Source organism: Vicia villosa, linkage group LG3 (genome assembly GCF_029867415.1).
Source record: "Vicia villosa cultivar HV-30 ecotype Madison, WI linkage group LG3, Vvil1.0, whole genome shotgun sequence".
In the NCBI taxonomy this organism is placed as follows: Eukaryota; Viridiplantae; Streptophyta; class Magnoliopsida; order Fabales; family Fabaceae; genus Vicia; species Vicia villosa.
Genome location: NC_081182.1, coordinates 39,348,012 through 39,363,092, shown reverse-complemented (window position 1 = coordinate 39,363,092; position 15,081 = coordinate 39,348,012). Strand labels below are relative to the sequence as shown.

The window sequence follows — 15,081 nt, the reverse complement described above, 5'->3', positions numbered from 1 at the left end:
AGGAATTCAAAATCATTACAGAGTCAAATCAGGGACACCCCCTAGCATTAGGGTTTAGTTACTCATATTGTTCAAAGAAAACAAATTATAAAATAGATACATTACAAGAATTGAGATGAAAGTTGATCTTCAATCGCTTCCGTTCATGAAGACCTTCTTCTCTCCCAAACCCTTGTTTTCTCCAATCTTCAATCGTGTCTTCTCCTCGCCAAAAAGTCCCCTAATTCTTCTTCAAAACTTGGTTAAATAGGTGACAGTCATTTAAGTCGGTCGGAAATACCTAAAACACCCTTACAGGTCAGCTATTTGGCAAAATAACACAACTCTCATGAATTTTTCGAGGCTTCTAACTTCTTTATCAGCTTTTAAAATCATCATAGAAATGTAGCTCTTTCTCTTAGCTTTCCAACGAATATTAGAACGCGTCGATCCGATTCCCGTAGCTCAAGTTATGAACTATTTAGTGAAAACTGATCAATCAGCGTATTGGCTGACACGGGTGGCCGTGTTGCACCTGCTGAAGCATGCTAAAAACTTTTCCGAAACTCCGAATTTTGCATTTTTTTCGTCCTGATTTGTCCTATTTTATTCCTTTGAGTCTGAAAACACTAAAACACACAACCAACGCATAAAATAAAGAAGAATGCTATAAAACTCTTAATAATATTAATCAAAGATAACTAAAATAAACGATAAATATATGTGTAAAAACCACTGATCATGGAGTCATTCATCAAAAGAAGGAATCCTACGCGAGTTCATTGACCGCTTCACTAAAGTGGCAATAGTAGTGGGGGACAAATGATAGGCTGAATTGTTGGTATTCGAGAAAAGAGTGAGTCAAAATTGCATGTTCTTGGAAAAGTTGGAGCTCAAGGGAGCCTGTACTCTAAGTGATTTGTTGATTAGGGCACAATCCTATATCAGTTATGAAGTAAAGCTCCTGGACAAGGAAGGGGAAAGAGGTAGAGGAACAAGGAACTTTTAATATAATTGGGCACCAGAAAGGGACATCGACCGTTGTAAAGAGGAAGGGGGTCATATAACCTAATCCAGGTTCAACACTTACACTCCCATGAACACTTCAAGGGATAAAATTTGGAAATAAAGTGCTAACACTGAGTTCAAAGAAGCCAGGATTAGGAATCCCTACCCGATCAAAGAATCATCCATGACAAGCAATTCTAAATACTATTGTTTCCACAAGAGTCACAACCATAACACAAATGATTACATCCAACCAAAAGATGCAATATAATTATTGATTAAGAAGGGGTGACTCACTGATTACTCCTAGGATGATAAAGGGAAGGGAGGTTAATACAATAAGAGAGAGTGTAATAACCGAGAAGATTTTGAAAGGTTACCCCTGCAGAGAAAAATATCCCAATAAGACTATTCAAGTTGTCGCTGGAGCCAAAAGAGGTAGCAGTATCAATAGTGAAGCAGAGGAGGGTCGAAAAGGGAAACACCAATACACCACATCAATTAGTGGTGGTCTTCCAAGAGAAATTAACCCTTCCAAAAAGACCATCAAAAGAAAGAGTGTTGAGTTGATAGTCATTAACAAAGAAGATGGGGAAACTTCGACCAGGAAGTCAGAAAGGCCTATCCTCAGGTTCCTATATAGCGAGAAAATGGGCGGAATCCCAAATGAGATATTTCCTCTATGAATAACGGCCGCCATTACCAATTTTGACACCTCCTAAATCTCCATCGATGGTGTTATCTCTTGCGATATCACGTACTCAAACCTTTTTGAAAAGTTAGGATTGAAGAAGGAGAAATTGTGGTCCTATGAAGGGTCTAACCTGCAAGCTTTCAATGACACAATAACCTAATCCCTCGTGATAGGTAAATTAATGGTCACCCTCAGATAAGAAAGAGATGTAACACCCTGTAATACGGTGGAAGAACTGACTTTTTTAAATGTCGCGGTTAAGCAAGAGTCGCCACCGACTTTTATTTTATCCAATTGTAAAGGCACAAAGAACAGGAAAGACCTTTTAAATACTTTGAGTTCGGGGGGTAGGTTATACAAAGGGAAGGTGTAAGCACCCTTTGTATCCATGGTTATCCATGGGCTCTTAATTGCTTAGTTCACTTGTTTGTTTGATTTGTTTGAAAGAGTGTCATGTGTGAATTGTAAAAGATTTTGAATAAGGACTTTAGCTTGTAAAATAAGCGTAGCCTTTTTGAAAGTATTTGAAAAGAGCGGGAAAAAGATTTGAATTTGGATTTGAAAAAAGAGTGGGTGTGAAAAGTAATTTGAGTTTGAATGTGAGTAAGCATTTAAGAGCACCTACCCTAAGATTGTCTTTCTTGTTCTTTAAGTTTTTCGTTTGAAAGGGCTATCCATACCATAAGGAGGGTAGGTAGTCCTTTCATTGGATGTGTGGGTCATCGAAGGGTCATCAAATCCTTATAGGGGCTATCCATACCATAAAGAGGGTAGGAAGACCTATGTATAGGATGTGAATAGTCATAAAGGCAACAAGTAAGGATACCTTAGCATTTGGAGGGACGATCATCATTTATCGAAGGCAACATCGAGGGACGAGATCATTTTATCGTAGGCAACTCGAAGGGACTATGATCTTTTTATCGAAGGGACTATGATGATTTGAATCGAAGGCAACAGGCTAAGGTATCCATAGGCTCGAAGGGACTTGACTATTATAATCGAGAAGCATCAGAAGAGGAGTTACCCTACAGGTGGGTGTGTGCAGCAATCATGTGATTCTGATTCAATTATATTATCTTGTAAATTAGTGATCTAGAGTCAATTAATAGTCTTGCCACTCCCTATTGTTACTAACCACGCAATTAATATCATGTAGAAAAATAAAGTGCGGAAATTAAAAGTTCCTACGCTATTACAAGGCTTCGGGGAGGGGGTTACATAACCAAAACGGGAAAGGCAAAAAATAAATGCAGAAAATAAACCTACAACTATTACAAGGCTTTGGGGCAGTTACATAATAATTAATAAAATATGTGGAAAATAAAAAGCCTAATTACTATTACAACCCTTAGCAGTTACATAATATGAAAAACTATGAAGAAATAAAATACGGAAATAAAAATCCTAATTACTATTACAAACCAGGAGCAGTTACATAAATTATAAAAAAAAATTACGCGAGAAAGTAAATAGCGGACGAATTGAGAAATCGAGAAAATATTTAAAGAAGAGGATGAAAAAGATTTGATGTTTAGAAAAATATTTTAAGTTAATGTTAGTTGAATCCTAAATTAAATTATGAATATCCTAAATCTAATCAATTATTGAAGAAATTATCTAATTATTAAATCAAATCAAATTAAATCTAATCTAATTAAATTTTAAATTGAAATTTAGTCTTAATTAAAAAATCTAATCTAATCCTAATTATAGTCAATTAAAATAAATGTTAAGACAATCAAATCAAATTAACTATTAAAACTAAATGTTTTTGTGATTTTATGATTCTATGGAAATTAAATGAATTAAACAATCTAATTACTAAAATTAAATTAATTAAACAAAAAGGTGAAAGAAAAAATAATTAATAGTCTAAACTCTAATCTTAGTCCTAATTAGTTATGGGTTAATTTTAATTATGCGGTTAAATAAAGAAAATTATAGAGAAAGAAGAAAAAAAACTGACAAAAAGAAAGGGTAAACCTGGGGGCCGAACCCGAGTTGGGAAGGTGATTGGCGCTTGTATGCCACCAGCTGTGTCATCGTGCTTATGGTGTCAATGGATGGATTGCCGGCGGTTAAGGCGTGAAAGAGTGATGCGGATTCGGTTGATTTGGTGGTTCTGACTGAGTTCCACTTCTCTTTTGTTTTCCTCTTCTACGTCTTTGGTAGATTATTTTAAATGTGATTTCATATTCTTCCCCATATGTATTCTCTCTTCTCCATTCACACAAACTAAATCAAATCAAATCAAAAGAAAACAACACTTTCAGAATAATAATCATGGCCATCAATTGAACCAATAAAAAGCTAACAAAAATAAAAAATAAACAACACCACCTGAGGGCTTCGATGGCGGTTTGTGGAGGAAAGATGCACGTTGAACCACTCGGTTCTACGGTGAGAGGAAGATGTAAGTTCTTGAGTTTCTTTTTGAAAGTGTTCTTGATGTTCTTCAACAAGCTATGAAGTTGTTATGGTATTCATGAGAGAGTGAAGTTTGATCTTAGAGAGAAGGAGGAGAAAATAATTTTTGTGTTTGTGAGAAGAGAGAGTGTGAGAATAAGGGTTAGAAAGTTGTTGTGAATGCCTAATGTGTAAAAATTAGTGATATTTATAGTGTAACTTAGGTCAACAAATATGGAATAAAAAAATCAAATATTAACTATTCATTAAAAGCTTAAATCAAAAATAATTTGATTGTGATATTTTAAATGATTAACTAATATTTTCTTAAAAAGATCTTTACTTGTTACCCAAGTTGTGAAAGTATTAAAAATTGAACAAATAAAATTAAAAACTTTCTTTTTTGGATTTTTTTGAATATTTTATGATTTTTGGTGATTTTTTTTACTAAAAAATGCATAAAAGTGAAAATTGACTATTTTAAAAAAATGCCTATTTAATTAGTGCGAAAATTAAATTAAAATAATAAAAAAAATGCAATTTTTATGATTTTTGAATAATGGAAATAAAGTTAGAATTAAAATTAGAAAACAAATATAAAAGGAAAAATGTTAGAAGTGAGATTCGAGCCTAGGACTTCTCGCTCATGTACCTTTTAACCTCAAATTCTTACCAACTGTGCGACGTCACTTATTTGAAATAAAATGACGTTTGCAAATGTATGAGGGCAAATTTTAGGGTATGACACACCCCAAAAATCTGAATTGATTATTTAATTAGTTATTTAATTAGTTATTTAATTAATTTAACATGAATAAATGAAGTATTTTATTTTATGACGCTTTGGTGGTTTATGTGAAAAATTGATGATTACGGTGATTTTGTGATGTTCGTATGAATTCGGGAAATTAAGGCGATTTTAGAACAGTTAAGATAATTAATCGAAATTATTTTAATTAGAATAAATAAGAGTTATTTTGGTGTTAGAGACATTAAGAGCAAATATACTCTTTAGTGGAGATAAGTGAGGGTAGATTTAGAAAGACCACTTTAGGGGTAGGGGTTATATAAGGAGAAGGAAGTTGAAATATTCATTGTGTACATTTGTGGAAAGAGGAGGCAGAGAGAAGAACAAAACAGAGCTAGGGCACAGAGAGAGGTAAATAGGAATTGTAGAACGCAAGGAGGAATTGGAATCAAGCTTCAATTAAGTTAAAGGGAGTCTGTCTTGATTATTATAATTGGTCTAAGTGTTAGATAATTGTAGGAATTGTGTTGGGGGTTTTGGTTCATGATAATGCGACACTGTGATGGGAATTGATGAATTGGTGGTGTGATGTTGCAATAGATTGATAACCATGATGAATAAATAAGTGTTATAGGTTGTTATAAATGTTATATAATCGTAGGATTCCGAATTCTGAAACTGAAACTTTTTACGGAATCAAATTCTGAGGTCCAGAAGGCCTCCAAATGTGAAAAACGAAATTGCAGCGTTCCTTATGTGTGACGGGCACCATGAAAAATGTCTTATTGGGTCAAATTGTCCATCTATAAACATAAGACCCTGATTACGACAAGTAGGGCTGGAAACAAGTCGAGTCGAACTCACCTCAGCTAAGTTCGACTCGTTAAGAAATGGCCGAGTTCGAGTTCGTGACGAACTTTTTTTCCAACTCAAACTCGACTCGTTAAGAATTGGCCGAGTTCGAGTTCATCACGAACTTTTTTCCAGCTCAAACTCGACTTGTTAGAAGTTCACGAACATCTCGATTCAACTCGTTAGTTTTATCTTGTTAGGTTCAACTCGCTTATTTCACGGACGTAAAAGTAATTTTTTTAAGTATATATATATATATATATATATATATATATATATATATATATATTTGACATTTTAAATTAATATTTTTTAAATAAAAAATATAGAAATAAAATAAAATTTATATGATTGGAATTTATACGATGTTAATTTTATTTGTATAATTATTTGTAGAAATATTTTGCTCACTTAAGAGTATAAATTATCAATTAAAACGATTAAATTAAAATAAAATATAATACTAAGATTTAGAGCAAATCTTTAAACCTACTCTTAAAGACAATATAATTTATCTCATATATAATCGAATTGACTCATGAATCTAACGAGTCGAACAATGTATAGTTCAAGTTCAACTCATTTAGTTAACGAACTTAGTTTTTACCTCATATTCAGCTCACTTGGTTCATGAACTTAGTTCAATAATTTAATTTTCAAATCGAATTTCGAATTATTTTCGAGTTAGCTTGGTTCATTGCCAACCCTAACGACAAGAAATGGCTTTGACACCATAACTTAGAGAATATTCTGAGTAGTTGTAGGGTGGCCTAGGGTCTATCGAGAATATTTTAGCATGAGCTTCTTTGTTTGGAGGAGTAACCAGTGATGATTATCTATCATCATATAATTTTATTGAGCATTTGCATATCTCTTCTTACTCGTCCAACTAGGAGTGGTAATAGGTTGGACTGAGTTAAGTTTTGACAAGTCTAAGTCTGACATGTGATCAATGCATTTTGATGCACATTATTCTATTATAGTACTTAGGCATTTCTCTACTTTGTTTTATTAATTTTACTATTTTATTGTGTCTTTAAATTTAAGTTTATCTTTTCCCTTTATTTATTTTTGTATTTTATTTTCAGCAAAAGCAATTATTTAATACTTTTCACTGTGCAGACTATAACTTGAGCTACACGATGTCATTTTGTGCGTTCTGATATGCGTTGGAAAGTTAAGAAAAAGAGCTACAATTTTTTTGTTGGAGCCAAAAGTTAATTCAGAGTTAAGAAGCCTCGAATTATTCGTTGAAGTTACATTACATACTAGTTAAAATAATTAGAATTGAGTTGTTTACTTTGTGTTTTCGGGTCGGATTGCATCTTGACCCGATTTACCTTGTATTATAAAAGCTAAAAACCACATCTACAATACATTCTATTTATTGTTCATGAAAAATACATTGTTGAGCACGAATCTTATAGAGAACTAATTCCCAAGGGTTGATCTGTCGTAATCGTATCGTCGTTAACTTTGAGATTTTTATACTTTCCAACCAATTTCAATTCCTTTTTAATTCTATCTATAATTCTGATTGCTTTATTCATTTTCCATTGTTTGCTTAATTCAATTGCATATTTATAGAATAAGATTGGTTTATTTTGATTTGATATATATATATTTTGTTGATCGTGAACGCGTTTACTTAATTTGTGTTTGTGTTATCTGTTTGCTTAATTCAGATTTAGGAACATAAATCATATATTAGTTTCAATCACGCTTGTTATTGTTACTGTAATCGAAAGGGCTTGAGAATTATGTAACCGATGATTAGTTGGAGACCAAACAGTAGATTAACTTATTTCATAATCACTTATTATAAATTGAAACCGAAAACCCCCCTTTGTCACAATTAGTTGGTTAATTTATTCAAGTATCCTTGCGATATGATACTCAAGCGTCGCTTCTCCCTTACTATAGTTTTTATTTGCTCATTTTTTACCCGTGCGCGACAGCTGATCAACCTGCTAAAATCATCAAAGCCTATATTTTCTCCATAGTCTGTCATAGATTTATTTTTGGTCTGAGTTTGACCTTTTTGAAAGCCTGACTAGTTTGTTAGTCTACTTTAAAGTCTATCTTATTTGAACATTATGTGAATAAACAATTTAATTAATGTTTATATAGATTAAAAACTAAAAGATCAATGATACTAAAATTTGTTTGCATTGACTTGTATAAGCTTACCCAATAACATAAATTTTGTGAAACTATTTATTCAAGAAAACTCATGAAAACAACTTATGACTTTGTTCATAAAGTGTTTTCATCCTATTTTCACAAATGTTTCAAGATGATTAAGTTTTATTTTTAATTTTAATTCAAAGTATACTATAATAATGATAGTAAAATTATTCATATTTATTTAAATAGACCGGTTAGATAAGTTAAAAATATTTTTTCATGGCCTGAGGTCTAACATTTTTACCTAAATAGACTTATAAAAAGACAATTTCTTTTCCCACCCTTATTCTTTCTAACAAATCCTTGGTAAAAATGCAAAAATGTCCATAACTTTCGAAGATGCATCTCCCAACCAATTTTTGACAAAAACAGGATAAAATGCATTCGAAGATGCATCTCCAAAAAATTCTAAAGACAATTTGGAGTTTTCAAATGTATGAATCACACCATAAAAATAGAAAAAGAAATTGCCTGGAAAAAACCTAGACCTTCTATATTAAAAAAAAAAAAATCTTATCTAACTTAAACCTGTATAAACTAAGAGTAGACTCGTGTTAGTCACCCCCAACATTCAACTAAACACTATTTTAAAATCTTTCACCTTCTCTCCCTTTCCACTCCATTAAAATCTCATCTCTCCTCCCAATGTATTAACCAAACTTGCTTTTTTGTTGGAAAAACTTTTTTATTATTTATACCGAATGCGTAGGCCTCTCTTTTATGCCAAGTTTGTTGAACCTTTGGATTATTAAAATTCAAAAGCACAAAAAGCATAGATAGCCATCGCTCTCACATACCAAACCGATTCATATTACGTGCCCAAATTTATTGCTTTGTCGCGTTGATCGTTTATTGGTATTGTTCAAAAGAAGCAAAAAGTACATACTCTTGTATTATTGTCATTATGCTTTTTCAAACTTGGTTATAGAGTGACAAAGAAAGAACATTAACCAAGGAAACACCCAACTCTTTCTTTCTCTTCTTTTCATGCTTTATGCTTTACTCACTGCAAAAGTGAGAAAACACCCATTTGAATGCATACTGATACAGCAGAGAAAGCTAGAAACTGACAGAATGAGGGGTCCTCTGTAGGAACTTTTCTTTCTTGCTCACCAGGCAAATCATCAACTTTTTATCTCTCTCCAATCCAATCCAACCAAAGATGTTAACTCATTCATTCATTCATCATTTCATTCAATTTCATTGTGTCCATCTTTGACTGTATGTACAGTTATTTACCCCACCACCTTGGTCAAATTTGAATCCCTCCCACTCCATAATCCACATGCATACACATTTTTCTATTTTCCCTATACCCTTTTCCATAACCATAACATAAAGAAATAAATAAATCTCATCACATGCCCTATGATGCATTGCATTGCAATGGCTATGAGAAAAATTTAGCCATCAATAGCAATAAGCAAGGCTTCATTTCACCAATGTGTGTCCTGGTTCAATTCACCTATTGCCTCTCTCCAACCATGTTGTCATTTGTCCTCTACAAAGATTCTGTGTATGAAATCCCTAAACCTTTTGGAATATAGCTTGGGATCAACGGCTGAGATTGAGGCGGGGTCCACTTGTAGTGACTTGTATGCATGCTCTAGCTTTTTGCTAATATCATAGTCTTGGAGAATGTCAATGATGCCAAAATATAGGATTACATCAGAGATCTCACCACTACTCTCTGAAGAGGTTAATTTGCTACTTCCAGTGTGCTGCTGATCCAATCCAGCTTTACACACTCTCTCAGCTCTTGCTGGCATGTTTATTCCCAGCCGGATTAGAGGTCCCCTGATACATCAAGAATAATAATTCAATTAAAATATTTGAATAGTTGGAATATAAAATCACCTATCAAAAAGAGAGCTCAAGAGAACCAGATTACTAAAAATTAAGACTTAAAATTTAAATTCGCGTATATCAGAAGTAGTGACATTTTTTAAATATGTAATTGGCACGAATACATATTTCCTAAGCCTTAAGTCCTAGATTTGCAGATAAGGTTCTTCTCTTTTCTGAAAGATCTAAATCACTCCAGCATTTGCTGTCAACAAAACTTACTACAACTTGGCCATGACAAATCAAGTCATTGTGGTCCATCACAACAAACAGGGTCATATTCAGAGAAGGAGATAAATATGTCACTTCTAAATCACAGATAGAGAGGACTGAAGAATGCTGATTAGTCTGCCATTGCTTTATTTCTACATGACCAGTGGCCATTTCATCTCACCTACTTGCATGCGCATGGGCCACATTGTTAGTTTGTGGTGGAAGAGCATTTTGCATCTGTTTTGTATTATGCTTGGATCCAGATGGACTCTAGAAGAAATGATGGGTTGGGGAATTCAAATAACAGCTTAAGCTAATAATAGAACCGCATCAGAATTTCTGAATCCTTAAACCTTGTCTCTTTAGGACTAAAATTGGAAAATTCAAGGAGGACAATTTTAGTGGTTCATTTATGTAATTTCATAAGGATTCAATCATCATGTTGAAACAACAAGAACAATCAGCTTCATAGTTAAATAAAAGAGGACATACCTGCCTATGGGTATCCACCTCATGTCCTGCATGTCATCATTTTGTATGTCTCTCTTGCCTGCCAAATCCATAATCCCGCAGATCTTGTAACTCGCGGATCTAACAAATTCACAGTAAAGGAAATATGGAGGTAGGATGAAGTAAGAAACATTACCTGAACTCAAGTCATTAGGTGAATTTTTCATTTCATCGGTTAAGTAATCATCACGAAAATGAAGGCCAATGAGAAAACTGTAGTCCATTATTCCCTCTGCTTCCAGGAACTCACAGTCTTTATCAAGTTGCCTGAGAAAAGTCATTACAGAAAACTAACTCTAAGAACATCATAAAAATGCTAAAAGTAAAAGAAATATTCTACCAGGCCTAGGGAGAAGGTGTTGTACCATTTAAGCTCTTGAAACCAAGATTTCTCCAGGCGAAAGATATAACTAAGATCGAGGTCTTTAAGAGTAGTAGTCTCATCAATCTCCTTATGGGGCTTATCGGTTGTACGGCCATGAGAAGAACCTTTAAGGTCAAACCGCTTATGAATCCGATACTCCGAACAAAACACATTTCCCATTACAATAAACCGAGTCTGTTTTACCATAACAATACAACTATTCATTAATCCTTATACTATGATAAAGATTCATATACTACTATCATATCAGTTTAGTGAAAAAAATAAATTAGGTAGTCCAAACCTTTTGACCTCCAATAGGTTTGACACAATGAACTCCCAGGAACTTGGTAACCAGCGAGTTCTTGTACTGAGAAACATGCTGATAGTAACTAGGAAGCATCTTGATCAGCACCTGACATGGCCACCAACTAATCATTGAAAAACAGAGAAAAAAGTATGGTGACCAAAAGCTGAAACTGAGATTTCACCTTGCTCAACACCGGTTTTATGTTAATAACTAGCAACTAACCTTGACTTCAGACTTCTTCAAGGTCTTGATAATAAATCGGTCATCTTGAGTGAGGTAAAAGGAGCTTCCACTTTTGCCAGGCGAAGACATTTCCCTCAGTGTATCATTGCCACAAATCGCAAGCATGTAATCAGCCGGATCTATAGCGAATAATTCTCTAAGATGCCTAAATACCCAACAATAAACAAATGAACAAAAAAGCACCCACCAAAATACAGACATTATTAATATCCACACACACAAAAAAATCAATCAACATTCAACAGAAGAAAATTGATGTAGAAAATATTAACACCTGAACACCACTGGATTGTAGTCTTTCCACCTGAAGTCCACCGATTGATGCGGAGGCGTAAACTTTGAGCCTTCCGGAGGGAACCTCGTCCAGAACTTCTCCTTTGGATCAAAATCTCCTGACCTAAGTTCTCGAGGCACCGAAGCATGCTTCCCAACACAATATCTAAAACCAAAACAAATCCAAAATCACACTAAAAAGGCCAAACTCACAAAGATAAACCAAATTCTAATGCTCAAACTAGCAATGTATATACCAATAACTCACCTAATACCCAGTTGAAGATTAAGGATCAAATCATAGCTCTTATGCCCCTTAGAAACAGTAAAACCAGGTTTCTTAACATCCCCATCAAGCGAATAACAAGGACTCTTCTGCGACAACCCTGCATCTCCACCACCATTCTCCGATTCACTTCCGTCTCTATAAAACATACACGCCTCCACATTATCAACAATATCACAAGTAATATCACCAGCTTCCCCATCAAGTTCCCAAATACAAATCCTCGGAAAAACCACACTCTTAGAACCATCCACAGACACAGAAACAGAAACTCTCTTATTCACATTCCTCTCTTCCTCATTCCCCCAATTCCCAGCCGAAACACTCCCATCGCGCCACGTAAACACACCTTTCCCCTTCGGCACACCGTTATCCCAACAACCTTGATACCGGTTACCATTCTTCCACATCAACATCCCATTCCCCGATATAGCTCCACATTTCCACTCTCCAACATACTCATTCCCGTTCTTCCACATATACTTCCCTTCCCCATCTTGCAAATTGAACCTCCACCATCCCTCATACACATCCCCATTCGCATAACATTTCTCACCAAACCCATGCTTCCGATCACAAACCCAACTACCTCTATACGTATCACCTTCCACACCAACAAAACTTCCAGAACCTTCCATCCTCCCAGAAACAAACTCACCTTCATAAGTCGCCCCTGAAGGCCACGAAAACCTCCCTTTCCCCCACGCTTTTCCCTTCTTCCATTCACCTTCATACATACACCCATCACACCAAACATACTTCCCTTTCCCGTGCGGCGTGTTCCCGGACAAGCTTCCACTATACACATCACCATTCGGAAGCTCCTTCTCCACCGTCGTCGGCGACACGCGCCGTGTCCGCGGTGGTCGACGGCACGGTGCTGCAACCACTACCACTTCCATATCCTCTGATTTGTTCTTCTTAGCATTATTAGTCTCTTGAAGGTGTTGTAGCTCTGAAACATTTAACAGCGTCTCTTGCATTGTGATTTTGTTTCTCTAACCGTCGGTTTAGTACTTACTACGGCGGAAGAGACATTTACTGTTACTGTTGTTATTGTTGTAGTTGTTGAATGCACAATGTTTGAGAAAATGCTAATACGAACATTACCAAAGTTGGGTAGTGTGTTGTACTAATTGGATTCCACGTGAATTTTTTTTTGGTAGTGTAGAAGTAGTGGTTGTGTGGTTCGTCGGTACCTAAAATTTGGTTTGATGGAATGGATTCATAGGGATCTATGCGAGGGTATCCTTTTCTACGGTTTTTGTTTACTTTTAACCCAACAGCTATTGATATTTTCTCTCTTTTTCTTTTTCTAGGTGGAACAAGGTAGCGGGCATTTTCTCTGTTATATCAAATGAAATGCAAGTCAAACATGTAAAAACCCAACCATTTTAGTGTTTTTTTTTTTCTAATGAATTGTGAATTGTCAAGGTTGTTATTATTAATTATACAGTAATTAAGTAAAGTGTTGTTATTAGTGTTGATAGTTGGTATCACGTAGTATAATCAAGGACGTGTTACGGTGTTTACTTAAAAGCTGTTGATGGAGTGATTTGGATTGTGTATTCTAATTTTCATAATCATGGTAGTAAATAATTGTATTCTAATTTTCATAATCATGGTAGTAAATAATTATATACATATTATATACATACTAGTGTTATATAAGATAAAGCTAATTAGTGTCTCCGAAACACTGGTTACAAAATTAAAAAAAAATCCCTCTATCCTAAAATTATATATATATATATATATATATATATATATATATATATATATATATATATATATATATATATATATATATATATATATTCAATATATTGAAGATAACATATTTTTTTTATTTGTAATTCTTAATCAGTGTTTGAACATTCGTTAACATGATCCAAAAAATATTCCTACAAATATGAATCATTTAAATTTTAATTTCAATGAAAAAGTCAATGTAATTTTTTAATTTCTAAAAGAGTTTAATTATTTTTATTGATATGGCATACACAATCTTTGTTGACATAGATTATAATAACGATTATAATAACATGTTGACTTATATAATTTTATCAATTTAATTGTATTAATTAATTCATTGTAAATAAAAAAAATTATTTATTAAAAAAGAAATATAATGAGTTGAAAATTTTTTAGGTTGGACAATTTTTAAAGATGTAAAAGGAAATTCAACTTAGTTGAGGAAGAAGGGGGAGACGAAATGGAACTAATTTGATGAAGAAAACAAATTGAGTACAGTTTATTTTTCAGTCGATTTAAATTTTCTTATAGTATGTCTCATTCACTCACATGCAAATTACATTTTAATTAATTTTGCTTTTGTCGCACTACTACATATCCAAAGCATAGTAGCACTTGAAGGACTTTATCTACCTATAAATTGTGTGTAATGGCATCAGATTAAGCAATATAATTCAAAATACATATGTATCTTCCATTAAGAAAGTTCACAACTCAAAGTATAGATAGTGAGGCCCAAAACTACCTTATCTAAGATACTCACCTCAGCATACTATGATGACACAACAAAGTAATTCATCTAAAAGCCATTTATGCCACTTATAACACGTTTATTACTCAAGTATTTAAAAGTATCAACATGGTCACATAGTTTCAAATTATATGGAGAGTATATAGGTCCCTCGACCTATATTGGAAGCAGTTACACATAGTACAGCCTAATCTTGCACCTAGTCCAATCTCTAATGGCAAGTCATCAGAAATTCGTTAATTTTCCACTAATTTGAAATTTACAAGGGTCTTTTGATACAACAAATAATCATAGACAAAATGAAAAATTTAAAACCAACTGCTAAGTAACACATATCTAAATCTTGATTCTCTTGCTGCTATTCATAACTCACTAGATTAAAAATCCTCCAAGATCTTTACTAGACCTTGAATTAATTCACCTTCTCTTAACCAAATCACTCCAAAAAATTTCTATAGCGATCTTCACTCAATCCTACCAGAGAAACCAAAAACTCCATAATTTTGTCTGCAATGTAAAGGTTCAAGAAACACAAGAAAATGGGAGATTTGAATTGGTTATAAGTATGATAATTTTTCGCGCAGCTCAAACACAATATTAACAATGATAAAAAAATACTCAAGGATTTTTTTACTGGTTCACTGTTAACTAAGT

The 15,081-nt window shown here is 33.8% G+C and overlaps 1 protein-coding gene across 1 annotated transcript; it reads right to left on the bottom strand.

Annotated features, from left to right (window-relative positions):
* Positions 1–8,178: 8,178 nt before the first annotated feature.
* On the bottom strand, positions 8,179–13,251 carry LOC131661061 (phosphatidylinositol 4-phosphate 5-kinase 1-like). Its single transcript, XM_058930465.1, has 8 exons — positions 11,904–13,251; positions 11,637–11,801; positions 11,342–11,507; positions 11,114–11,224; positions 10,811–11,004; positions 10,582–10,712; positions 10,428–10,485; positions 8,179–9,674 (listed from the first exon to the last, which is right to left on the bottom strand). Exons 1-8 carry the CDS (start codon positions 12,902–12,904, stop codon positions 9,368–9,370), a joined length of 2,133 nt encoding a protein of 710 aa, XP_058786448.1. The 5' UTR covers positions 12,905–13,251; the 3' UTR covers positions 8,179–9,367.
* Between the last annotated feature and the right edge of the window lie 1,830 nt (positions 13,252–15,081).

Coding starts and splice junctions, on each gene's coding strand:
- LOC131661061 (XM_058930465.1), bottom strand. CDS start 12,904: ATGCAAGAGACGCTGTTAAATGTTTCAGAGCTACAACACCTTCAAGAG. Junction 11,005..11,113: donor AACCTATTGGAGGTCAAAAG/GTTTGGACTACC, acceptor ATGGTAAAACAG/ACTCGGTTTATTGTAATGGG. Junction 9,675..10,427: donor AGGTGGATACCCATAGGCAG/GTATGTCCTCTT, acceptor TTGATGTATCAG/GGGACCTCTAATCCGGCTGG.